Below are 27,243 nucleotides of genomic sequence, written 5' to 3' on the forward strand. Positions count from 1 at the left end.
AGGGTACACAGTTACTCTAAGAAGACACAGACATCAAACTCCACAGCAGGATCAAAAGCTATTGAACTTGTGGCAGTCACACATCATGGGAGTTTTTCTGATATTGGAGCATACTTTTCCACGCAGAATATAACATACAGAATGTATAAGTTCAGATCCATACTTAAATTTATCAAGTAAATGTGCTGGAAGAATTCAGACATCACAAGCCTAGGAAACAGTGCAGCGATGCACATGAAGAAAATGGCACATCTGACTTCCCCAGTGATCATTCTCCAATGCAAATATATAGCAGTGATGAGCACTGCAGAAGTAAAAACAGTAATTCTAAACAAAGCATCCAAAGCCACTCACTATGAAGCCATTTTGTCAATGCTAAAATAACATCTGATCTGCTTATTTTTATTTGTAAGTTGTTGCGCTTTTTCTTCTCCGAACATAAGACACATATCCTATATATATATATGTGTGTGTATATATATCCCAAAATCATCAACTCCTAATTTCATTACTCCTGTTCGACATTGCCCCCTCCACACTTCTCTCCTGCTCTGTACTCTGTCAAGAAAAATTAAAATCCTACAAATGCAGACTTCTAAAAACAGAATTAGGAGCTTTGTATTCCTGCACTCCTGGGAGAGTTCCTCCCCACACAAAAATGTCAAGCCCTACATACATCAGCATTACAGCTTTGCTAGTTAAAGGAGCCCAGACACACCACCTCCCTTCCTGAGAAGTTACCTCTGAAAGAGGCAGAGAGCAAGGCCGGGGAGGAAGCTGTTCTCGCCCTTGCTAAAGCACAGCAAGTAGAGACAGCATCAATGGGAAAAACCTTGCCCAGCATCCTGTTCTGCAGGCTACTTACGCCACAAGAGGCGTAATGTGACCATTCCTGGCTCAGCAATGAAGATGACCACAGAGGTTTGCAGAGAAGTTGTCAAGACTGTTAGAAGCTGATGCACACCAACAGCTACTAAAACGCAGTTTGAGGCAATCCTGAAATCCCCTTGTCTAACCCAGAGGTCAGCAAAAGCAATGCATCTTCTCCATACAGAAATAGGTGCACACTAAGCGTCCACCTGGGAGGGTGTGTGCTTAAAAAAAGAAGACAGAACTTCAAACCATTTTTTCCGACACCATAACATTAAATTACCTCGTCGAATGAAGTTGCCTAAATGGGAATTTATATGAATAAGTTCTACCTTAAAACTCTGCTGTAAAATCAGTGCCATCACAAAGCCACTGGGACAGGGGAAAGAAAGTCTGAAAGTCAGGAGAGTTTGGAGGAAGAGAGAGGTCGCTACTGGCTCCCATGGGACAATTGGCTGCAAACAGCTTCACCTACCTCTAACCAGCCTTTCCTACCAAAACTGGCAAGAAGCAGACTAGATGTGGTTAGGCATCAAGAGAAATTCACTCTCTTCTAATCTGCCTCCTGAGGTGACTGGCTTGTCCAGGTAACCTGGACAGGGGCAGAGCAACTTCCACTTCTGCTGCATTCCTGGGCTGTACCTGTGCTGGAGATGACCAGGCGACTGCTGCCTCCCAAGCGATCAGCTCAGCAGCCTCCAATAGCATCAATGTCACGTCCCACAGCCTGGGGAGGGAACGATGGGGCCGCAAGGTCAGTTTCTAAGGTATTATTTCATCTCATCTCCTCCATAAAGCCTCACTGCTGCACTAGATAGCACATTGCAGTCATTTTCTTTGCTGGACCAGCGAGACTTTTTTTTTGCCTTTTTGCTACAGAGTTGATCAGGGAGCACATGTACAACACATCCAGGCAGAGAAGAACGCTTTTGAGTTAGACAGAAAATTTGAGGCCATGACACCGCCTCTCTACACTCTTGGTCACCCTCAATTATACAACATCCTCAGACAGCTGATCCTTTCAGTATCACCAGGCTCTCAGGCACTGTGACTGTAAGATAATAATAGCAGTATTCACATCCTTTCAATGCAAAGACAGAATTGAGGGTGAGGAGACAAATTTCCAGGTGCTCTATGGGTTAAAAGACATTCAATGCTGCAGGTAGAGCATGTAAATTATTTCCCTCTTCGGGTTCCTGTAAATTATGCCCCTCAGGGGCTATGAAGACCTGCTTATACCCAGATAGAACACAGTTCTTGGGCAGCTTGCCTATACACTGCATTTTCCCTGGACACAGCTTGCTCTGTTGCATTCCCAGCCACGTTAAACCATCACAAACAAAAACCCCACAGAGGTTGAGCAGTTCTTTAAAGACCAGAGAGAACCTGGCTACAAGTAAGTACTCCAGTCCCCTGCCTCTTCCTATAGGAGGAAGACCCTGAGGCGAGACTCCTGGAGGGTGGCTGCAGCTCATTGCTTTGGCTGGCAGAATTTCACCTCCAAAACCTGATTGCTGCTCTGAAAACATGTCCAGTTGCTCTCTCCCAAAGTAGTCCATAAGGGGAAAGAAAGAAAGAAAGAAACAAACAAACAACAACAAAAACAAAACACCCTTTCAAAAGGGTGTTTCCAGTCCGAGCACTATCATATTTTACAGTTATTTTAGCTAAGTGTTTTAATCCATCTTACCACCATTTCAAACTGCTTTCAGAGTCCCCAGTGTTCTTGTAGGGTGTAACATTTTGGCAGGAAACCACTCTTCCACCACAAGAAAGCAAACCCCAAAGAGTTTGGGAAGAAGTGAGAACAACACACAACACACACCGCTTCAAGCGAACAGATGGGCAAGTCCGCACACAAAACCCAAACACAACGCTGCTCTCTACAACACCTCAATTTTCCAGGGCCTCGGCAAGTGCAATCAATCACAAGCTCTACAACAGAGAAAAGCTTCTGCCCCCAGCTCTGGCTGTTCAATAACACACAGCAGCTTTGTTTCGCAGATTGCCAGCAGCAGTTGTGTGCTAGGAAAGCTCCACTGTTCAAAGGTTAAGTGCATTTTCTCTCTGAGGCCGTACTATTCTCTTCATTCTGCAGACAGCCCAACCTGTACATTCACCACTGCTTTATAACCTTGGTTTCCTCAATTTGATCCTGAAAACCCTGTGAAAGCTAGTCACAGCAGCAGCCCTTCAGAATCAACAAGTCTGATTTGCAACTTCGTGTGTCACCTCCACACTCAATACTTTGAACAATGCAGCACAGGGCTCTTGGAGCAGCTAGAACTAAATAACAAACATCTCATGAAGAATTCACGGCTCTCACCAGCCACTGCCGCAAGAGCTCAAAGACATCCTTTGAGCTGCTGGAAAACAAAATAGGCACTTCTGCTAGAAGGAGCAGGCAAGAGATCATCTCCACCGCTGCAAACATAAGCCAATTAAACACAGACCCAAAACAGGAGGGGAGGAGGGATGAAGGGTAATTTCCATCACATGGAAATTAAAAGGTTGTTGCCTTAAGTCAAAACATGATTATTAGGTATTCCAGTTAACTCAACAGTAGAACCGGATAAAGAAAGGGACTAACTTTTTTTTTTTTTTGGTGGGGTGGGAAGGTGTTTTAAAAGTTATATTAATTAAGAGTTGGGGGAAGAAAACACCCTTCCTCTATCCGTGAGAAGAAAGAACTCTAATCCTACAACTACACACCATGAAAGCTCATCTCCCAGCCTGCTACCAGCTAACAGGCAAACAAGCTGACAGAGAACAAGGCAGATTTCTAGCTGGATTCTGTCAAATCGTTAGAAACCAGCCAGCTCAGAATGCTTTTGTTACGCCAAACGAGCTAGTCACACTGCACTTTATTTTCTGATCAGCTTATGCATGTCTAAGAACCTTCCCCTTCTAACCACCATATGTCCCAAGAAGACAGACAAATAAAAGTACAAAAGATGCCTGAGTGATTAGGAGGCGTTCTTCCCCTTGCCCCCCATTTCCAAAACAGAAGCTATTCAGCACTCTGAACAGATTGTAGAGACCTGAGCAGAATACAAAGAAAAACATCTTTCCACACCACAGAACTGGTTAGAAAGGCTGACTTCAGTAGCGATGCTTTCCCCATCACTTTACAGCAAGACCAAATCACTTCTGCTCCAGATGCAGAGGCAGCCACCTGCTGCATACACGCCACTTCAGGTTTACAGCACAATAGTGATGGTATATTAAGGACTTAAAAACTGCTTCACTGACCAGAGCAGATTCAAAGCCCATTTTCTTGGGGACAATGGTGAAAAAAAGCCTGAAGTAGGCTTTTGTGGAATACCTTCGCCTTAAGAAAAGCTCTCCCTAAACGCCTACTGTTTAGTACTTAGCCAACACTCTAGAAGTGGGAGAGTTTATTTTTTTTCCAAAAGTACCACACAAACACAAACCTTTACTATTAGAAATCTCAATAATATGAACACTTCTAGAGAAATCTCTGGTCCCTTTTAGGCAAGCTGCTAAGCACTTAGACTCAAGGGTAACTTCCAGCAAAAAAAGTTCAATGGAACAGTTAACTATGGTGTTGAAAAAGCCAAGTCTTTGTTAGTGGAATGTATGTTTTATTACATTTTCATCGATTGTTGTCTTTTTACTGCAGGATAGGAAATAGACATTTCTATTCATCCTATTAGCCTTTGCTCAGTTATTGATCCATGCCTTCTATTTTTCTCTTCAAAAGAGGTAAACAGTCTTCTCTCTGGGGAAGCCTGCCTGTGTCTTCAATAATTACTCCTGTTCAAGCTCCTTATGTAGCAAGAACAGTTTCAAACCTTCTGTAAGCAGGAACTATCTTCAGTATTTCCTCTAGATTTCCCACTCCTTCTCCTCCTCCCACTCTTGACAGCTTCGTGATGTTCCAGGCAGCTTCCGTTGAGCTGTCCCTGAAACCACTCCAGTCCCTTTCCTGGATCACAATTCATCAGAACCCAGTCACACAGACGTTCTTCCAAAGCCCTCATCCCACTACACGCTGCACTTACCAACACTGAACTAGCCCTCGTGGAGCAACTGAGATTTCAAGCCACCGTGAGAATCCAAAGACGACCGATCATAACTGGTATGTGACACAGTGGCACACAAGGTGCAGTAACAGCCTCCTCACACATCAGCACACACATGGTGTCCGTCAGTCCATCCAGGCCCAACCACACCAGGCACAGCAAGCCCAAGCCTGGTGCCCACCACTCTGCTGGGGTCTGCTGTGCTACCAGCCCGCCCGGGGACAAACACACCCCTGCAGAAAATGACACCCACCCGATGCCACCGGGCAGCACGACAGCACCGGGGGGTGCGAGGGCTGCCCTGGGGCAACGGGTGTGCGTGCGTGGGGAAGCAGGGGAGGCTGCAGCGGGGAGAGACTGGGGATCACACTGTGTGGGCTGCACCGGGGGGTGGTTGTGGGAGCCGCACTGCGAGCTTGTGGGGAGGAGGTCGGGGCTGTAAGGAGGGCAAGCGGGGGATGTGCGTGGTTGGGGCAGCTGGGGAGGCCGCGCCGAGAGGATGGGGGGGCACACGGGGGTACATGCGCGGGCGGATGGGAGGGAGGGCTGGGGGCCGCACCGAGGGGTCGTGCAGCCCCCGCCGGGGAACTGGAGGCGGAGGGACTTGGGGGGTGCGGAGGTCGCGGCCGCAGCGGGCGATGCGGGAGCAAAGGTGAGTTTGCAGGGACCTCGTCAGCACGCCACAGACACCGCCCCCACCCCGCAGCACGGCCCCTCAGGCCCGTCCCACACCCCCGCAGCCGCCCCAGTGCCCCATCTCCGCGGCCACCCTGCCCCCGCCACGTCTTACCTCCCGGCGGGCAGGCGGGGCTCCGTTCGGCTAGGCTCGGCCCAGCCCGTTGGGGTGAGGAGGGGTCGGGTCGGGCCCTGCCCCGCTGCCCCGCGGGCGGGCGGGCGCCGGCACCGGCGCGGGGACGCTGCGGGCCTCAGGAGCCCATGGCGACGCCGGGCCCACCCGGCCCCTCCGCGCCTGCGCACGGCACGACACGCCCCGCCCACTCCGCGCGCCGCGCGAGCCGGGGCGGGGCGGCGGGAGAACAGGGTGACGTAACCGCCCGGCTCTTAAAGGGGCGGCGCCGCCGCGAAGGGAGCGGGTGCCCCGTGGACAGGGACTCGGGGACCCGCCGCTACTCTGGGGCGGTGCAGCCCGCGGGAGGACTGAGCTGCTGCCCTAACCCTGGCCGTCCTTGCCCGAGCTGGGGTTTTCAGCGCTCCAGCAACTCCATACCCCACCCGGGCCGGTTAAGGTCGGGAAGATCCCCCCCAGGCAGATTTCCACCTCTACCTTCAGGGCTGTTTTCCCAGAAACTCCGAGGGGAAAAACATAGGTATAGGTGTTAGAAACGCAAAAATGAAACAAAACACACCAAACAAAAAAAACCCACATGCACATGTGAACAAAAGAAAACCAACCAACCAACAAAAACCATCACACACACAAAAAAGTCTCCACAAGCCATAAAAACTGTAACACTCAACTGCTGAGCATTGTCTTCCACGTAGGCAATGCAATGTGGAAGGGAAAAAAGTCCAGCTTCATTTTGAGCTGCCAAAAACACACTTGAAATGGAGACAGGACCAACACAGGGTAGAGGCAATGGGACAATACCCCATAACTCTAAACTAGCCTCCTCATCCTTTCCCTCCTACTTTTTGTCCTCTCCCCCCAGGAGCTGGAAGTGCCACGCAGCAGGCAAATGTAGGAGCAGCTCTTCCTGCTGAGCTGGCAGAGGACAGGCTTGGAAGGAATGTGTGAAGTCACCAAGATTCATCATTTATTCCCAGCAAGTGTTTCTGAAAATGAATTCCAAGAGTTCGACAGAGCCTACAAGAAATAGGCCTCTTGTCTGGATAGTGCAGGGAAGCCTAATTATAGGAGCAGTAATTTATAAATAAACCAGTATTAAAATCCAGTAACTTATTGTCAGACAGGTCAGGCAACCAAAGGAGGAGAAACCCAAACAAACCACACCACCGCAGACACCAAAGCAGAAGGTGCTATTTTGCTGGGAGCTCAGCACGTTCGCATTGGGCACGGCGCTGGTGAGGGGTGCCCAGGGCTGCTGCTCTGACCCCTCTCCTTCCCCTTGCTCTGTGATTTGAGAAGCAAGCAAGGAAATACCCAGTCCAAGGTCCACCTCTGTCAAACGGGGTGCACACCCAAAGCCAACAGCACGGAAATGTCCCATCCCGCTCTTCCTGAAGACCAGACGCACAGGACACCAGAGGCTCAAATCCAGGAGCTGCGAGATCCCGAATCAGATTTCACACAGCTCCTGCTGTTCCAGGGCTTTGCCTGCAGAGATCACCTCAGACTTATTTTTAGGCACTCCAGCCCTGCGCCTGTTTTTTTCCAGTAATTCTGATCAAACTCGTTCCTGGAACTGGGGAACAGGTTCGGCCACAAGACAGCACTTCCTGTGCTTAAGACGTCACTCCCAGTGAGGATGCCAGGGAAGGAAGAAATGACAGATGCTGGCGTCACTTTATCATTTTCTACTTTATTACTTCAAATTAACAACCACGATAAAGCTCAAAAAAGTCCAATATTTACACAGGAAAAAAGTACAAAATCCCCCCCAAAGTTCTTCAGGTTTTTTTTTGTTTTTTTTAAATTACAAAGTAATAAAAAGTTTTGCTCTTTAATTAAAAAAAAGAGAGAGACAGTAAGAGGGGTAAATAAATTAGGAAAAAAATAGGGAGGAAAAACAAAGTGTTAAATAGAAAGGATAAAAACAAACAAAACAAAGACTAACCCCACCCTCCCCACCCTGCCAACAACCCATCGGCTCCACACTACAGTGACAGTGTGTCTGCTACAGGCCACAGGTCGCAGTGGTGATCGTTGTGTTTCAAAGCCCCAAGTGCCACAAAGCAGCTTGAGTATTCCTAAAATTATATTTAAAAACAACTAAAAGAGGGGGGGGGGAAGGAAGGAGGGAGATGGGTGGGAGAGGGCAGGAAGGAGTTGTGCATGTATGGTGGATCTTACTTGGGGTTGCATGAGGGAAGGAGAGAGCAAGAGCCATTGCTCCATGAGAACACCAAACTCCAGTTTCTGTGTGCCCCTCTCTTCTCCTCAAGTCCCACACTCTCTCCGCAGGAATTAAAACAAGTTTTAATTTAAAAAAAAAAAAAAAAAATCAAATGGAAAAACACGCACAGCCAGACGAAAAAAAAGACCCCGCTGCAGGGATGGGAAGTGGGTTCTCATCTCCCTGTATTTCAGCTCCAGCCTTCCCATCCTCCATGGGATGAGGTGCCGCTCCATACGGATCCCTCGGTGTGTCAGGACCGCTCCGATCAGGCAATTCTGGCACTTCTCCCAACAGCCAAAAAAACCAAAGAAAACCATGAACGCAGAGAAGCCACCCAAGGAAAGGAAGCCCGAGTCAATGGTTAGGCCATTGCCACAATTCCCCTCACAGCTTAAAATTCATTTAATGCTTGAGAAAATAAATTCTGTTATAATAATAAAAATCAGACTTCTACCATCAAGTGTGGCTGGAATCTGATTCCCTCCTGACCCACAAGGCTCCTGGAAGAAAAAAACTACAAAAAAAAAAAACCCTCCCACAAACACCCAACCCCCCACCATCCCCTGCCCTCAGAAAAAAAGGAGAGCAAAGTTAAAATTTATATGGCTGGAAGCCATTATCTGAAAATTAAAAAAACAAAAGAACAAGTAAAGCAGGAAAATATATCCAAGAAGACAGAAAAAAACAAAGAGAGAAACCAAAACCAGGAGCAGCGAGTCAGGCGAAGGAGCTGGGGATAGCCAGTGGGGGCAGTGGCGGGGCCAAGTGGGGCTGGGGGGGCAGCAGAGGTTTTCCACACTGCTCCCACGTCGTCGGCTTCTCGGAGATGCTCACGCTGGGGGATGCAGGCAGCCCTCTCGGAAACAGCTCACACCAGCGCGGGGGCACAGCTGGACTCCTCGTTGTTGGCAAAAAGAAATTCTGTCGGGGTTTGGTTTTTTTTTTTTTTGCTGTTTTTTGTCTTTTTTTTTTAGTTTTTTGTTTGTTTTTTTGGGGTTTTTTGTTTTTTAAAAGAAAAATACAGTGAAGACACTAGAAACAGAAAAAAAAGAGAGAAAAAAAGGGAAGACGACATTAGGAGAAAAGGCTCTTCCCAGCAATTCCAATGCCAATTGGAATGTAACAAATCAAACCAGCCCTTTCTTCTACACTCTTACCACCCCTCAGAGCAACCTTGTCCAGCCACTGTTGTTTCCTCTAGAAGAGGCACTCCAGAGCTGTGCAAAGTCTCACACACTTGATTACGTGCTCAGCACTCTCCTCCCCAGCACTATCACGCTGCCAAAAGAGCATTCACGAGGAACTAACAATAACAAAATGGCTCCCTGGCCCAGCACATTCTCCACCCTCCTGGAGAAATGGAAGCTACCTTCACACAAGATAATCCATCCCCCCAAGGTTTTTGGCAGCCAACCTGACTCCTCCCTCTGAAGCCAAGAACCATCTCAAAGTAAGGCGAAGGGAAAGGAACTGTACCAACCCCCCTCCCCTGCAGCAACAGCAAAGCCTTAACCTAATCCCTAATGCCAGCAACTCCCTCCTTGTGGGATCCCAGGCACCAGGGCACTCACCTAAGCAAACACTGGTCCAGTGGCAATTGCTCCTCACTTCCCAAGGTGATCAAATGGCACACTTGTCTACAACAGAAAAAGAAGAATAAGTCAGGGATGGAGAGGAAGAAAAAAAAAAACCATGAAAGACACCGAAACAGAGAGGCTGTGCATTTCTCTTGGGATATCCTCTCTCCCAAGAGTCTACTGTTTGTCTTCTCCAAAACACTGCAGTCCCCATGAAGGCTTACTCAGAGCAAAGCAGAGCTAAGGAGACGGTACTGAGCATGGCCTCCAGAAAACACGTAACTGAAGAGCCAAGGCGTAACCTGCTACCACTCTGCACACCACACTGTAGACACTTCAGGCACACACCAGCTCCAGCAGATCAGGTAAAAAACACTGTGGGGCCCTTAGTCCTTCTGGGACATGCAGGCTGAGGCCACAAACATCACAGCAGGGACTCACCTGTGATGCTGAAATCCGTGACACTTCTTGCCGCCCTGTGAGGTCAGATGAGGAGACATTGGCAGGAGCTCCTCGGTGTAACCTCATGCTGACCTTCCGCTCCCTGTCCACTCTTGAGATTGCTCTAGGGGACGTGTTTCCTGTCGGTGTAGAGAAACATGAGACAGGAACATCAGTCGATTGTTTCAGTTTTCAGCCAATAATGGGGGAAACACCCTCTCCCAGCTCTCCCACTCCACTCACCGGACTGTTGGATTCGGGAGGTGGGGGTGGAGGCCATGGGCTCGGTGACATTGCGAAGCCGGTTGGCAGTGGCTCCAGCAGGCGGGCCGGGGGGCAGTGCTCGCGTGGCTGAACCCCGGAGTTGCCCCATCCTCTCTTCTCGCTCATGCTCTCGCCGCTCCCGATCCATATCCTCAGGGTTCCGGGCTGCTCCCTGAGGAGGAGAGAAACCCCCATGCCACGCATGGCTGTCAGGCAGGAGAGACAGCAGCAGCCCCAGACAGAAAACACAAAGTGTTCCATCCCACTGAGAAAGCAGAGCTCCCTCCCCAAAAAACATTTTCCCTCCACCATCTTCCACTCCACCCAGAGAGGGCCTCATTCTCTTCCATGAAGAAACAGGGAAAAAAGCATATGGTACTACAGGTGTTATTGCAATCCATGTCTGCGTCCCACCTTCGAATATAGTTTTTTCCTGAAAAAAAATATCTCTACCTAACTATAGGTGTATTGACAGACACGCTCCAGACATGCTCACAACAGCACACATAACCCCAAGTTAGCACCACCAAACAGCTCTGCCTTTTTTCACTTTACCTACTCTCCTTTCTCAAATTGCTCAGCTGGGGTAAGTCCAAATGGCAGGCAGATTCTCAACTCTCCTCCCCCATCTCTATGACACCAACCAAGCCCTGCCCATCCAGCCTTTTCCCCACAGACACTCACAAATTTAAGCATGTTCCAGTCAAAGACATAGTCGTAGGAGAAGCCTTGGCGGTGGAAGAGGTTGCGGAAGAGCTGCCGCAGGTACGAGTAGTCAGGTTTATCATCAAACCTCAGTGAGCGGCAGAAGTTGAGGTATGTCGAGAACTCAGCTGGAGGGAGCAGAGAACAGCTAGTTGATTAACACCGTCCAACCCCCCCAGTCCCACCATGGAGCCACCACAGCCTTTCAGCAGCAGAGTGCTAGACCCGGATGGCACAAACACACAGCTGTGTAACAAAAACTGAGCCTGCTGATTGCTGTGCTCTGGCCACCAAGAAAACTTAGTCCTTATTTTTACCAGAGGAAATGCTCACACATAACTTTTTTTCTGTCCGCTTCTCCGAGCAAGCGGGAGCAAGTCACAGAGCCTGCTAAAGGAGAGTAAGAACGCAGGCCTTAAGAATAAGTGGAGGTGAGCTTTGGGAAGCTCAGCTCAGAGCAGAGGTCCTCCTAGGTCAGTAGTCCGTCTTAAGCAGTGGCCAGAATCAAACAGCTACAGAGGTGAAAGACCAGGGTGAGCACGCCTGACACTTTCATTACCATTAGCCCAGCTTCCACCTGCTTTCAGCTCAGGGGACTTCCTGATCTGGATGTGGTTTCTGATTATTTTGTAACCTTCAGTGGACCTCTCTTCCACATAGTTGTCCAGTCTCTCACTGAACTCCTGTAAACTTTAAGTATCAACAACACCACCTGGGAAGGAGTTCCACAGCTCTGCTACTGGCTGTGTGAAGAACCATATTGTTTTGTTTTGAAGCTGGCAGGAACGAGCTTTGTTTCTCTTCCAATATAAGAACTGGGGCTACCAAATAAGCAGCTCCCATCCAAAATTCTGGAGGCATAGCAGGACTATAGACTTATAATTACCTCTTTTCCAGGTTACAGCCCCATCACTTGTTGCAGAAATCACCTCACCTCTGATCATCCTTTTGGCCCTTTCCTGGACCTTTTTCCAGTTCTACCGTATCCTTTCTGAAACAGAGGGCTGGACCAGAGCTGCACAGTGTGAGTGGGCCATGGGTTTATGCTCACTGTTTGGGCTTCTTTTCTTTCCTAGTAATTCCTAACACCTGATCCACTTTCCTCAGTAGACACCAAGTGCAAAGTTGATGCTTTCACTGCTGCAGCTTATTGGTGAGTGGCACTGGTCAGCTCAGAGCCTACTATTCTTCATGTGATATGAGGACCAAGCATTCTCTCTCCTCTCACATATATGACTTCATGTTTACCTACAAAGAACTGCATTTGCCTTTTCATCACCTAGTTATTTCTGGTGTTCATCACAGTTGGCCCTCATCCTCATTAACCAGTAAAAGCTCAGGATCATCAGCATACCTTCTCACTTAACCACTCACCTCCATTCCAGACTGTTTCTGAGGTCCTACAGATCCCCCTCAGCACTCTCATGCCCTTACTAACACAAGGCTCAACTCTCCACAAAAACATGTTTCCCATTTCTGAACTAAAACTGTATCACCACCAGTCTCTTATCCTTCTGATCACTGATGTCAGCAGTCCCTGCTGGTCCATGGGTACTGGGCATTGCCCTTCAGGACTCGAGGTTCAATGGGATTTCGGCAGGAGAGCAAGCCATGCATCAGACAAGACAGCCATCAGGATCAGAGCACTTACAAGGGTAGCCTTTGCAGAGCACCTCAATGGGCGTTGACATCTTTTTCTCACTGATCCTCTCGTACTTTTGGCGCTTGGTGGCAGCCTTGAGGCCCTGCCAGGGCAGCGATCCCAGGTTGAAATACATGAGCACGTAGCCCAGGCTCTCCAGGTCATCACGGCGACTTTGTTCTGTGAGAAGTTACAAAGGAGCAATGAGTGAGCAGCAACCAAAACCACTTTGGCAAACCCACAGCTTTGGAGGTGAACGTGGAACAAAAGAAACAACCAGTCTCTCTTCTCTGGTAGATTTCTACGGGTGGACAAACTTGTAGAAAGCATTCTAGTAGAAATTCTTGTGGGGATGTTCATATTTAAGAGTTAAAGCACTGTTCTTCCCATACAGCCTAACCCACTTAGTAAATGAGTAATTACTCTGACTACATCCCCACTTGGACAAGCCTTAATTCATACAAGAATTCAACAGCTCAAGCAGCACTGCAGCAACACTGCCTACTTTGCTCTCCCCAGTCCCAGAGGAAGAGCACCTACACTCCTCCACCCAGAATGACACTTCACCCTGGGAATTAGTCACTTCACCCTGGGGATTAGTCACGATGGAGGTAGTCACAGAAAGACAAAGTTAGCACAGGTAAACCAAACATAACCCATTAAAAGACATCTTCTAATTAACGTGCTGATACTCTTTACACAGGGCGGAAATGAGGAACTAACGACCCCTTCTTGTGGTAAATGACTTTGTTGACAGTTTACAGAAGCCTAACATATAATACTGTGCAAAGATCTTTCCAGATTGGTGGCATTTTTCAAGCTGTGGAGGAAAGAGACATGAATACAGAGGTATATTTTGAACAAAAGGTTCCCCTCTAAATGGGGAATGATTCTGTAATTGGCATCACTACCAACTCTACTCAGAGCAAGGGTTGCCCTTAATATGCTATTGTAAGGGCCTGCTTTTAGTTGCTTATTTACAAAACAACAAAAAATGTTTTCCCAAACAAAAATGTTCCACACTGAACTTGTTCTCTGGAATGGCCAAGCCATTTTAAGTTTCAAGTTAGATCACGATGGAGTTCATGCAGAACCTCAGCAACGGAAAATGTTGACTGTTTAATTTGTGAAACTCCTTCCAGCTCCTCCAACATGCTTACAAACTCATCTATAAATTCTGCCAAGCAGCTTTTGCCCTTGTTCCCCTTCCAAAGAAGATAAACACTCTGGAGAAAGTACTTCACATCTTGAGGAGAACAACAACTCACGGAGATAACAGAGAGGCAAAACATGGCTTGAGGGAGAGCACAGGGCTAAAGGAAAGACTAAAGAGATTAATCTCTTAATTTACTTCTGCAGCACATTTTGCTGGATTCAGTGCCATGTCCTGGAAGATGCTGCAGATCACGTATGGGTCTGTGGGTTAATTCTCAGTATTAGTTACATGCCACCACCTGCCCCATTCAAAGGGCAGTGGATTACCCTGTACTCTGGTAGCTGAACTGAACCCTGATGAAGGACGAGCCGTAGGTCACAGATCCACACGTCCAGATGTACTGACACAAGATACGAGTCACCATGGGACTTTCTTCCTCCTGCAGCTCTCTCAGAAACTCCTAGTTTTTGAAAATGAGGGGGCTTGGCAAGTTAAAAATATTAGGGGGGAAAAAAAAGCATTGCAGTTGCAGAAGAAAAGGAGGGTCTCATCACTCCATAACCCCAGAGCCTTTGGGTCAACACACACATTAAATGCCATCAAAATGCAGTGTTCCAAGACAGGAACAGAGGAGAAAACAGCCCTGCAGATTCCTCAAAGTGTCTTACTTTGCAGAAATAACAGCATTTTTTGACCTCACTAACTTACTGCCTCCAGGTGCCCACTTTAAAGGGGCTAATACTTCCTAATCTTATCAGGCTGCTGCCCAAGATAACTACATGACTGGCTGGGAAACGCTTAGATGCTATGGAGGAAGCAGGGAAAAGAAACTCAGTTTTGCATTTGTATTCTCAGAGGGCCATGACTACACACCATGCATATAAAATAAATAAAACTACACAATATTTGATAGTGACCTACATCCTGAGACAGGAGTCTTAAGGAAATGGAATCAGAACACATATCCAGGGCCTGAAAGCGCAGGAGATGAGGGTAACCTCAGTCCTGCAATTTGCCAGCCCCTTGACTTATCTGTGTTGTAGCTTTAAAGCTTGTAACTGGGGTTTCCCAGTCTGGAGCATAGTGGTGTCCCTCAGAGGAGCAGGGAAAGGCAGTACAGGAACCGGAGAAACCTATTCAACAAGTAAATCAGTGTTTTAGGAATAAATTGGGATCTTGCCTCGAAGATCTTCCTTGAACTTCACACTTCTTAGGGCAGGCTGGACCACTCGCCTCCACTTGCATGGAGCATAGCAGCTCACTAGTACCCCTTCCATGCGTGTGAACACAGGTTAACTGGGCCTTAATGCAGCAACACCATCAAGGAAAAACAACTGCGAGCATGATGTCTATTTAATAAAATGCTGAATGATAGATGCTTGTGTTGCATGCCTGATATCCAGTATCTCAGGCACATGTGGTCATTGTAGCCCACCTAAAACAATTTCAGTGAGAGTCAAATCTATGACAGTCCTAAAGCACCAACTTGATGGGTCATAGTTGTCAAGCTACCTCAAAACATTGTAGCAGTCTTTTACCTAGAACTTAACTACAAGATCCTGAATTAAACCTTGGATGATGGTGAAAAGCAAGAGTTCCTGCATCCTCCTATTCCTTTGTTTTGTCTTCAGTTACTATTACAAATATCCACTTTTTTTTTTCCTAGCCTCATATACCAACACCCTCAGGTTAACATTAGACCGCAAAAATAATTAATTAGAGTTAAAAAAAAAAATCACCTTTACACACCAAAGAAATATTATTTAATATCGCTGCTTTCCACTTTTAGAAGCTTGACAATCATTGACTAACTCTCACAGGATCCCTGAGATGCAGAAAAAAGAAAAGCAAACAAACAAAAACCAAAACGAACAAAAAACGCCCCAAAAACCAGCAACAACGAACAAAAAACAACTAACCAACAAAAAAACCCCACACCTCATTATACAGTTTGTAAAGTGAAACACAAGTGACATGAATATATGCCCAGAGCAGGTCAGGCCAGAAGCAGGATTACAAGTCATGACCTGTGACACCACATCACAGTTCCTCTCTCCATTATATTTCAGCTTTGCAGTTCTCCTTCAACACATGGGGGGCTGCTACTACTTTTATAAGACACTCATACTTTCCTCCTGTTCTCACAAACTTCTTCCAAAAGAAAACACAAAGTCACCTTCCCATACAACCCAGGTTCATGACAAAAGCTTGTTTCTTTGCAATCTAAAGTATCTCTGGGTCCCCCAGGACAGGGCTCCCCTGCACCCTAATCCTACCCACAGCAATACTGTTCCCATGCAGGACTCCCTTGAAATCTGGAGTCTTCACTGGAGCCAGCCCAGCTGCAAGCAGTCTTAACCATGCAACAATTTCCCCACTATGTACTCAGAGCTGATTCTGCACATGCTGGGACTGCCCTTCCCCTTTCTCTCCCCACTGCATGGCAACAGCCTTGAAAGCCACACGAAAATCCGGAAGGGGTGACAGAGGGCAGGATGAGCAGAACTTTATGCTCTGCACAGCCCACGCTGATGCCATCTAAGACACACGTCTGGGAGGAACTGCCCCCCACCCCCAGACTCCTGTTATCCAGACAGAGCCCACCAGGCTTCTTCCAAGACTGTCTCCTGGGCACCCCTGGTCATCTATTTCAGACTTTACAAGCTCCAGAGGGTGCAAGAGGCTCTCATCCCCAGAGCATGTGAAAATCGATTGGAATGCGTGAACCAAAGCCTGCACAGTCCAATGACTCCCCCAACAGCAAGTCTCCAGCTGTGGAAACCCTCCCAGATCTCGCCTCCTACTTTTTTCCCCTGGTCACTGGGAAAAGAATGTGTTTCCTCCAGACACTGGAATGCCCAACCCTTAGCTTGCACATTCAAATAAAGGCATTTATTCATTTGCTATTCCCGTCACATGAATACCCCAGCACCTGGTTCCTTCCCTCTCTCTAACCCACATTAACGTAACATTAAGACACAGAATTTAGTCTCCAAAAAGTCAAAAATTTCAGAGCAATGGTTCCCATGGCAATGCTGGTAATTCAGAAATGTGTCTGTCATACACCCTGTGGCAAGGTCTTGAGAAACAGGAACTCCAGCAGCAACTCTGACACCCACACTCCCTTCCCCCGGCAAGTCGTGTAACCTTTAAGCCATTCAGGGGGACTATCTGTAACGTGGAGATAATACACCCGAGACCTGTTGCACAGAGTAACTCACACCCAGACTTTCCCAAAGCAAAGGGCATGAAGAGGGTGACAGCTGTGCTCAAACCATCGATAGCATATGCAGTTTGACCTTGGATTAGTGTTCAGACATTGTTTATTCACCCTGATACACAAGCCAAGCAACGGTAAAGGGCTATGTTGGGGTGGGGTGAATAATAAAGCCCTTAAAAAAAAACCAAAACCAAAACACAACTCCCCAACTAGACATTGAGCCTCTTGTGATTAGTTCAGACAGAGCAGGCACACACAAAAGAATTGACAGACACAGTAGTGAGAATTATTTTGTGCATGTCTCCTTGTGGCAGTTATCATAGCTGTGGAAATCTTGACTGAGAATTCAATGGAGAGTCAGTTATATATAAGCAGGTCAAGCCAAAACACAGAAGACCAACTCAGACAGCTCTACCAGAACTATTTTTACTACATGGCAGAGGTCAGGAAACCACAGTCCACTTCTCAACACACAACAGTCCCCCTTTCAATATAAATAAAAAATTTTCAGTCCACAGTTACATAGTATTAAGCAAGGAAGGTGGTGGTAAACTGCTTTATTTTCTGCAGGCCAAATCTTGACTCCAGATTTATGAGAAACCACCTGGAAGAGAGGAGAATGGGTAGCTTTCCCTAAGAAGAATGAGGACATGAAATCCTCTGGAAGCTGTTAAGTTCAAAAGGTTTGAGTTCCTTGTTCTGATTTGCAAATTCACAGCTTATATATTTCAGAATAAGGTCTCCCTGAGACACAAACTGAGCTGCCAGCACAGGAGCTACTTTCCTGGGTTCATAGGCAGGGCAGCTTCAGTGTTTCTGCTCTTTGGACTTGCCAACCAGTAGCAGAACCAAATAAGCCTGCTCAAAACAGACCCTGCGGTAACTAAGGAACTCTCACCCTGTGGACAAAATTTAGCCCAAGCAGGGGAAAAAGGTCATACACTAGAAAGAACTATCTGGTCAGGGAATAGAAGAGAAAACTGCAAGAGGTTTTTTCAGCTCTATTCCTCACAGTAACCAGGTATTGTCCCTCAGAGGTTCATTCCCGGGACAAGAGTTTGGGTGACTTCAGGAGCTTTAAGTGCAATGGGTACTAACCTGCACAAGGTTTTTACAAAGCCTGGGATGACAGCCATCACCAGCATAAGACCTGACTTAACTCTCAGCACTCCTTTCCATCCTAGTTTTACCCCTACAGCCATAGACACCAAAGGCAGAGTCCCATCTCCCTAAAGCTGCCTCAGCCTCTCTCAGTGGTGAACAGGGCAGTGTGCTTCACAGACACACACACTGTGAAGGCCCATGACAGCCAATCCTCAATCACAAAACCTGGATGTCCAGGCAGTATGAAGCCTCCCCTCATTTCAGCTTATTCTACATTCCTAGCACGTGGCTGTCCCCATTCTCAGCAGTGGGTAACAGGAGTATGACCGCAGTGCAGCAGGCCTGTGTCCTCCAGCTCTGCAGCTACAGAATAATCACTGATGAAGGCACTTGGAAGTCAACAAGAGAGGTTTCAATTGCACACATCCCTCAAGGCTCAGTGCCTGTGAATGTCTCCTTTACATTAACTAATCAGCCTGCAAAAATTGTGCAAGGCAGAGTTAGTAGCAGTAAAGTCAGGGAGGTCACAGCCTCAACACTGAAATAGGGCCCCACTGCATAAAGCAGCACACAAACACATAGCAGTAGACAATTTCTGCCTTCAGGATCTCAGAGTGCCACAAAAGGCAGGCAAGGTAACACGGCCCTAACAGTTATTTGCCCAGCATCTCAACACAAGTCAGAAGCAGAGCCAGGCACAGAACACAACCCCACCAGGGACATTCTACCTCCCCTGGAAAGCCCCACCAAGGGGCAGCAGCAGGCTCACCGATTCCCAGGTGGGTGTTGATAGAGGCATAACGGGCTGTGCCAGTCAAATTCTTGTTTTCCCGGTAAGGGATGTGCTGGTGGGTCCGGGCATCTCGGTACTTCTTGGCCAAACCAAAATCGATGATGTATACTAGGTTGCCTTTTTTGCCGAGGCCCATAAGGAAGTTGTCTGGCTTCACATCCCGGTGGATGAAGTTCTTGGAATGAATGTACTCAATACGGCTGATCTGGAATGGGGGAAATAAATAAACAGTGAGATAAGGGAGAGGGAAACTTACCCTAACTACAGCTGTTAAAAACAGTACACTGGCCTGTCAGAGCAGGGAAAGGGACACTGCAGAAAATATGACAGCCAAGGAAGAGAAACCCTATGGAAGCAGAAGGATATGGAGCTGGAATTCAACCCACACACCAGCCCAGTCATCAATCTAGGGAGGTCACCATTAGCATCACAAGGATGGGAAGCAGGTTTTTACAGACTAAAATTTTGATCTTCGGCATTGACACCAGTCAACTTTCAACCTTATCCAGGCTGAGAAAAGAGAGAGTCTAGACCAGCTAAGGGTCTTCAACCCAGGGCACAGGCAGCTGAGTCAAGGCAGGTAGTGATACCAGTCATTCATCACGCAGGCAAAAGCATCTATGCGTGCAACACTAGCAGAGGGTGAGCAGCAGGGGAAGGAAGGAGGCATGGAGATCAGGAAAACCTAGCAATGCCTAGGTTCCAAGCCCCCCCACTTCATCAATAAACAGAAACCTGGCAGCCACTATCTCCCAAATGGAAAAAGCCTGGGATATAGCAGTTGAGTAGAGGGGATGGGAGAAAAATAAAACAAAACAAAAAACAACAAACAAAAAACAACAAAGGCATGGAAAAGGAGAGCAGGCGCAAATGTTTCACAGGAAACTCACCATCTGGTCTGCCAGGAGCAGAACTGTCTTGAGACTAAATTTGCGGGAACAGAAGTTGAAGAGATCTTCCAGGCTGGGCCCCAAGAGCTCCATCACCATCACATTATAGTCCCCCTCCGCTCCACACCACTTAATGGAGGGGATACCCACTAGGGAAAGAGAAAGATTAAGCCCACAGAACAGAGGAAAACTGCTACATCCCCTGCTGAGACCATATGTAACACCAAATCATCTCCTTTTCTCAGGCCCTCCACAATAATTTCCTTCTTAAACCACTCCCCCAGCCCCATCCTTTCCTCCTCATCTTACCTCCTCCCTGCATCATCTTGTAGAACTTGCTTTCAATGTGGAGCTGGGGATGCTTGGTTTTGACACATTCCAGTTTGATGGCCACCTCTTCACCAGTCGCAATATTGGCTCCTGCACAGAAATGAGAGTGAAATTAAGATTGTGCAAGCTTCCACTGAAGGTAAACACTTTTAACAAGGCTATGGCACCTGTATGGGCCTTAAAATTTCCCCCAGAATTTATTCTGTGATAGAAGTGAGATGCAGCCACTTCAGCTTCACACAGCGTTTCCAGTACTGCCATTTGAAAAGACAAGCTGAGGAAGGCACACAAATAGGAAACCAGCTCTGATCCTGCAGCCAGGCTAGAACAACAGTCCTACAATGTGTTAACTGCCTTGTTATTTCAAAAAGTGCCAGACTTTGGGAGGTCAATCTGTTTATAGCAGCAGTACCTAAACTGAATGGAAATTTTAGTTGTCTCTGATCATATACGTAGCCCCTGAACCCAAGCCAGCCCCCCAGGCAATGATATGGAGTACCTCTTCCCAAGCAAAATTACTGGTTACCTCAGGTAGACCATTTCCATAGAGCAAATTAGTTCAGGAGGAGACACTGCTAACATTCCCAGTTACCTCTGGTTTCTCTACAGACCTGACTTGCTCAATACCCAAATGCTCAATTCCCAAATCTCCAGCTTCTCCCTCTCCTGAGGGCTTTAATAATACCTTTATCTTTTGCCAACACAGAAACATTTGCTATATCCTAAATTAGAAGCATGAAGAAATAAAGTGAACCCAGTACTGAATTAAGCTACTCAGATGCCTTTGCTGAAGGTATTGCTAGATAGTTTGTCATGACACAAAACCACCGCCCCACATGCCTCTTTCTGAAAACAACTAAGCTGCCAGCCACGAAAGCCAGCACTCTGGTCCCAAAGCACACTGTCAAAGGAGGAACAGGCTGGTCTTTCTCCCATACTAGCCAAGAAGATTCCATATGTTTCACATCATCCTGAAATGGAAAGAATGAAGATCTGTACACAGGTCACGGGAACAACACTCGACTTGCTTCTCTGTCCCCATCTCCCATGCCTGTCGCACACACACAGACAAGCCCTTCCTCATATCTGGAACTATTAAAAGTTGCACTCAAACACAAATCAGAGAGCAGCTCTGATCGTGAGCAGCGTATGAACACCGCCATAAAACAAACTACTCCAGTACACGCATGCCAAACATGAACTGGAGTCAAAGGTGATGTTTTGTAGATATCCCATACCCAGTTTTGCTAGGTCTGGCTAATTCACGCCTCCTGACCCCTGTGATAAGACTTTTAGAGTCCACAAGGACAGCAGCAGATAGAACTCTTCAACCATCCCCTTTCACACACCTCCTCCAGAGCCACGGACTAAAGATATAAAGGAAATGTTCACACAACCGGATCCCTTCTCCCCCTGGATTCTAAGGAGATCCATCTCCTGTTGAAGAGTTCTGGCTTGTACACAAAGTTAGCCAAGAGCTGCCTGCTAGCAAAAAGATGTCATCTAGATATTACAGCGTTGGATCGAGACAGACAAGCTGCTAGGAATTTGTAAAGAGAGGAACAAAAACGATCGGGGCCTAGAGGGATTGATTTACTAAGAAAGATTAAAAGAGCTAAATATGTAACCTAGACAAGAGATACAACTCAGAAGGGTGGGGAGGAAGAATGGGACATGACAACAGTCTGCAAATATTTGAAGGCTGTAAACACTAAGGAGGGAGAAGAATAATTCAGGGTGCTCTGAGTAAGGGGAAGGAGGAGCAATGGGATTAATTTGAGTTTTTACTCAAGAGCCAGGAGAAGGGAAAGGGAAAAAGCCATCGTGAGAGCTAAAGTCATTTGTCCATGGGTAACTTCTGGAAAGATGCTGATGTTTTCCACTTAAAAACTGCTGGCCAGCAAAACAAGTCTGTACTTTCCCTTCACTCCACCATGGGACCCTTCTTGCAAGCATTAGAAATACAAGGAGGAAAAGAGCATGAAAAAGGGCTCAGATCACAGTTAAGAACATGGGCCTGGACTAAAATCTACCTTTTAAATTAGTGTTCAATCATTGGTCCACATTCAGAATGGAAGCACCCAGGACTTCCAAAGAGATAGGACTGCTTCCTTCTCCTCCCTCTTTCCCCTGCCTTTATGAAGGCTTCCCTCCAAATGCTCCACAGCAGCTCTCCTGTCCATTCCCCGGGGGAGTTCTTCCCTGTCCTAGTCCATCTGCTGACACACACACAATGATAAGTCTTGTTGACTTTTGGCAGCAGTAGCATTAGCATTTCGAATGAACCCTACTTCCTAAAGTTTAACAGTGGAAAAATGAATGAGTTCTTGTCTCCACATTACCCTGTGTGTTTAGGAAGATGATGATGCATCCATCTACTAGGCTGTCTGCAGGTGGGGAATGTTATCTGTGGGCATGCAAAGCAGGAAAAGGAGGGCTAAGCATCAAGAAAACTTGAATGGCATATTCACATTTTGCAAAATCCAAATGATCAATGCAGCCTTCAGCCCCACACTCTCCACAGCCCAAACACAGGTGCTAGTCTCTTAGAAAAAGAAGAAACAGCAAAAGTAGGATCAATCAGACCTAATGAGGAGCTATTTGATGAGGGGGTTACCAACTGAATATTTCAGGCTCACCTCCTCCCCAAACCCCATTATGTCTTCAGGCTGCTCCATTTTTTCGCTACAGATCTACCCAGACAGACACTACCACAAGGAAGAAGGGAATTCACAGGCAGAAGTCTCTCTGATCCTTTGTTCCACACTTTAACCACCATGTTTTTTAAAGCTACAAGTACAAAAGCAACAGTTCTCTTCCCCCTCTCCAGACTGGAAAGCCCCACATTTCAGACAAACACAGCAGAGCCTGCCTAGCTCCAGCCACTCCAGAGACGTATGTAGGATTGGGGATAACTCCCAGCATCCACCCCCAGTCTCGCTCCGCTGTGGGGCCTACACGAATGCAACTCATTCATCACGAGCTGTTTGAAACGGAGCCCCAGGGATAGAGGATGTCACCGGCTAAACAGGATCTTTTTGCAGTGAAAGCCTCAGTGCATGTCTGATACAATAAATGCTGCCCTCCCTGCACATTGGGCAAACCGACAGGCACATCCCCATGCTCTTCCCACTGCCCGCTCCCCTCTAGCCAGCCTGATGGGAGAAGAAAGGAGGGCTGGGAGCAGATGGGAGAAGTCAGATAGGGTGAGAGAGAGTTAACAGGCCAGGAAACAAAGGGAAGGCAATCCCCTCCCAGCAAGGGAGGAGCCTGCCACCAGGAACTGTCCCCAGCCAACACAGGTCCCAGCATGCTTTGTCTGCCCCACCATCTCCACTGACAATGTCCAGTGCAACCCAGCCTCAACCCTTCCCACTACATCCAGCAACCCTGCCCTGCCTCTTGGCCAACATCTCTGACAAAGCACCTCTCCTCTGACAGCCCAAAGGTCTCAGGAATTCCTCTGTAAACTGGGTTTTGCTCTTCTGAGTGGGCATTTTTCAAGACAAACAAGGCCCAGGGCAGATGGATCTCATTTCCTACCCTGCCAAGCCAATGCTGAGGGAATCTCACCATAGCAGATCTATCCCCCAAAGCAGAGCCTGGAAGCAAGACATTGTGCTTTAGGCCCCAGCTGAGGATTAACAGGAGTCTATCCTTCATGTGTGCCCATGTGGGAATTCAAGTTTTCTTCTGATAGGAAACTCACAAGCAAACCTCAAAGAGCACAGCAGGCAGCACCCACTGGTTACAGAGTGGGTAAAGGCACTAACACTTCCAAAATAAAGGGAAATAAAGCCACTTGGATGCTGTAGCAGTAGTGAAATGGGTTTGCTGCCAACCCATGCTGTGCAAATGAAGTAAATTTTCTCTCTCCAAAGACTGCCTGTGTGCCCACTGAAGTTGTTCAGACTGTATGTTGAAGGGGTGATTTTAGCTTAAGAGGGGGAAGCCAATAAACCGTACAGCCCATGCTCGCCTTCAGAGACAGACAAGGTTTGTCTATCTCTGCTCTGCCTCCACACCATTATCAAGAGAGAACTGTGAGGTGAATCTGGTGCAAGAGAGAAGTCCTCATGAATGAGTCCCTCTGTCTGCCTCTGTCTGCAGAACAGACTGTGAGAGGATAGCACAAGCGTCCTCCAGACTCACCATCAGAGACTATGTGCCCCATCCCTCCAGGCTGGGGAGTCACCCAGGCTCCAACAAGTCTCGCTATCACTGCTTCAAAACACACTGGCCTGCACCTCAGTGAATATCACAAAGGCTTTGATACTGCATTCAAGTGATTTGGTTGAACTTGGCAGCTGGAGGCATCCACTGTGCTAACACCAGGGCACTGGAGCTTCCTCTGCCTCTCGTGTTGTTTGGTTACAGACAAGAAGGGCACAACCCCTTCACTACAGCCTGTTTTCCATGTCCTCTTGGCACAGGTGTATGATCTGTTGTGTGAGGCAGAGGCCTTTCCATTCAGTATCTCTCTTCTTTCTTCACAGGCTTGCCAAATGTTTTGCAAGATCCTGACAACTTCTACTGTCTTAGAGAGGGTCTGGAGGGCTTCAAGACTTAGCATAGGTGGAAAATGCTGTGTCTGGGCTGTCAACCATCAATCCCTAGCACCTGGGAATTAAAAGCACCATCACCAGAGACACCAACTGGCTGGAGGGCCACAGAGAAGGACATACAGGAGAAAGCTGCAGTGAAAGCCGCACACAGTGGAATCTGGATCCCAGATCCATTATTTATCATCTTTGTTCGTGCTCTGGATAAAGGTGGCAACAAAGCCTGTTACTGATGATTCCCACAGGATACTTAATCAAGAGAGGCTGCCAACACCAATCAAGACAGAATAATAAAGCAAGAGGGAACTGGAGATAAAAGCCAGAGGAAGAAAACAGAAAGTGATTTACAAATACGGGGAAGAGTAATTTGAACTAGAGGTATTCAAGGAAAGAAACTCTGGGAGGGATGGGAGAATGTTGCAGAACCTAGAGAGATGTCCTACAATACAGCTGACAGCGCGCTAAGGCCAGTTCTGCAACCTGATACCGTGTTGGTGATGGGGGAAGCCAAGGAAACCCAGAGCAGTCTATGCAGAGGCGTCACATGACAGATGATTCCAGGGCAGCCCTTCACTGCCAGGCACTGGAAATGCCACACCTCAAATGCTGTGTAGGCTCCAAGCTGCTCAGCAGATGGGCTAAACTGGAAAAAACTGAAGGAGCAGCAAGAGTGAGGAGTAGTGGATGTGCTGGGAAGCAAAATAAAACTCAACTGAGCAAATTAACAGCCAAGTAACATGCGATGACCACCTGTCAGTGCCCAAAAGGTGCAAACACTTGGTGAGAGGCCAGTCATTCTGCTGGCCTGCAGGACTACAGCTAAATAGGCAGTGCTGAGAACTAGATGACAGGTAAAGCCACGCCAACTCTCATGGAGGGATCAATCAGACTACTGGGTAGTCTCACCACACTGGCCCCACATGGTTTGATCCAATAAAACCATCAGCAGGCAAAGCATCAGGTAACTTATCTACACATCAGCATGATGGCTCGGAAGAACTTCTCCCCGGGTGACCTGCCACAGTAAAAGGAAATCCAGTGTCTCATGGGCTCTGTCCATTGAGCTCCCAGCTCAGGTCATTCCAGACATTAACTTGAAATCCCATTACAGATTGAGCAGATCTAGGCCCCAGGAATTTAACCAGGCCAGCCTCTCTGACCTGTTTTACACCTTCTGGTCTCAGACCTCTCTCTGGCAGGTGCTGGACCACCTCTTCCACTACCAATCTTCCCGAAACTTTATTTATTCTACTCTGAAGGAACAGTCATCTCCTCCCTTTCCACCACCCACTCTTTACAACTCTGTTTTATACCCACACACCCAAGCTCAAGAAAAGGAAGCAAGAGAGCTGGAGTAGAGTGTCTGACAAATATGCCCTAAATAATCCAAATCTAAACCAGTCTGATCAAACATCACTGTGTCTCCAATATCTGCAAGGCAAAGCCAAGCTCATCCCACTTCCTTTGCCATCGGAAGACCGGCAGCAACCAGCAGTATTCCTTGAAGCACTTTTCTCTCCACCACCTCCAACCTTACATGATTCCCATAAATATCAACAGGCAAGAAAAACAACCCCAAAACAATGACACAACTGAGAAAAACAACCTTGCAGGTAGAAGGACAGAGACTCACACTCACCTAGGTAAATGTCTCCAAATGAACCACTGCCAATCTTTCTGCCCAGCCGGTATTTGTTCCCAACTCGAAGCTCCATGGTTCAGTCGTGCTGAGAAAAGAAGCACAGAAAGCACAACGTCAGAGCAGAAAACAGGATGTGAATCATGTAAGACTACAGAAGAGACCTCCCCACTTCACCCAGAGGCTGGGTACAGTTTTTAATCTTGAAATACTTCACCTACACAGCCTCTATCACTTCTCCTGATCTCCTGGATGTCCAGGGACAGCATGAGCTAGAACCACTGCAGGAACATGACCCTTTCAAAAATGTTTTCCATGTTTCAATTATGTGAATGAAGAAGGACCGAATCTGTTCCACATCATTTTGTTCAGAGACTTGAGGGGGCGGGAAGGGGGCAACAAATCCCTCCCAAGAAGGTTTCAGTGGGTGATAATTTCACACCACTGTGAAGCGAGGTGGTGAAGCTCCTTGTAACCTACAGCACCTCGCACCAGGGCAGCAGTAACCTTGTGAGACACTAGAAGGGAGAGATGTCATAAACCCTATGAGAAGGAACACTCGCTGGCCCAGACTTAGACCAGCACCTCTGTGGTGGTGAAGCACAGGACCTGAAGACTGTGACAGACAGACTCCCAGGAGCAAGTAACACCACCAGCCATGGGCAGAGGCCAGCACAGGGGACAGGGAGGCGACATCGCTGCACTGAACCCTGCAAGGCATGCACTGACGAGGAACTCCACTGGCTTATCTCCACATGCTTCTGCTGATGTGATCACAGCCTCTGGTCCACCTGAGCCTCTCTGTTGCCTGCCTAGGTGTGGCGGCTGTTTGTTTTTTAGCAGCTCAGACCTTTCCTCATCCCTTTACCCAAGGTGATTAAGCTAACCCTTTGACCTGCTATACCCCATCAACATGCCCAGGCTTAGCCTACTCACCTTCCACAGAAAACCAACTAGGTGGAAGGA

The 27,243-nt window shown here is 47.5% G+C and overlaps 2 protein-coding genes across 15 annotated transcripts in view; both read right to left on the reverse strand.

The window, feature by feature from the left end:
- The window catches only part of TMEM184B (transmembrane protein 184B), a 30,496-nt gene extending 24,620 nt beyond the window's left edge, over window positions 1–5,876 (reverse strand). For 13 of the 14 annotated variants that reach the window (XR_013922302.1, XR_013922303.1, XR_013922304.1 and 10 more), the window contains exon 1: window positions 5,707–5,876. The gene's annotated coding sequence lies outside the window, so the exon portion shown is untranslated. Of the gene's footprint in view, window positions 1–1,512; window positions 1,541–5,706 lie in introns of those variants that run through there. The other variant, XM_080347230.1, reaches the window with a different exon arrangement.
- A 3,664-nt stretch (window positions 5,877–9,540) lies between these two features.
- On the reverse strand, window positions 9,541–26,353 carry CSNK1E (casein kinase 1 epsilon; the record flags this gene model as incomplete). Its single annotated transcript, XM_080344417.1, has 9 exons — window positions 9,541–9,591; window positions 9,973–10,112; window positions 10,216–10,408; window positions 10,921–11,069; window positions 12,593–12,763; window positions 18,833–19,061; window positions 19,747–19,895; window positions 20,056–20,166; window positions 26,278–26,353. The coding sequence occupies 9 exons, from the start codon at window positions 26,351–26,353 to the stop codon at window positions 9,559–9,561; spliced, it is 1,251 nt and encodes a 416-aa protein (XP_080200543.1). The 3' UTR covers window positions 9,541–9,558.
- Window positions 26,354–27,243: the final 890 nt, after the last annotated feature.

This window comes from Nesoenas mayeri (assembly GCF_963082525.1).
Source record: "Nesoenas mayeri genome assembly, chromosome: 1".
Classification (NCBI taxonomy): domain Eukaryota; kingdom Metazoa; phylum Chordata; class Aves; order Columbiformes; family Columbidae; genus Nesoenas; species Nesoenas mayeri.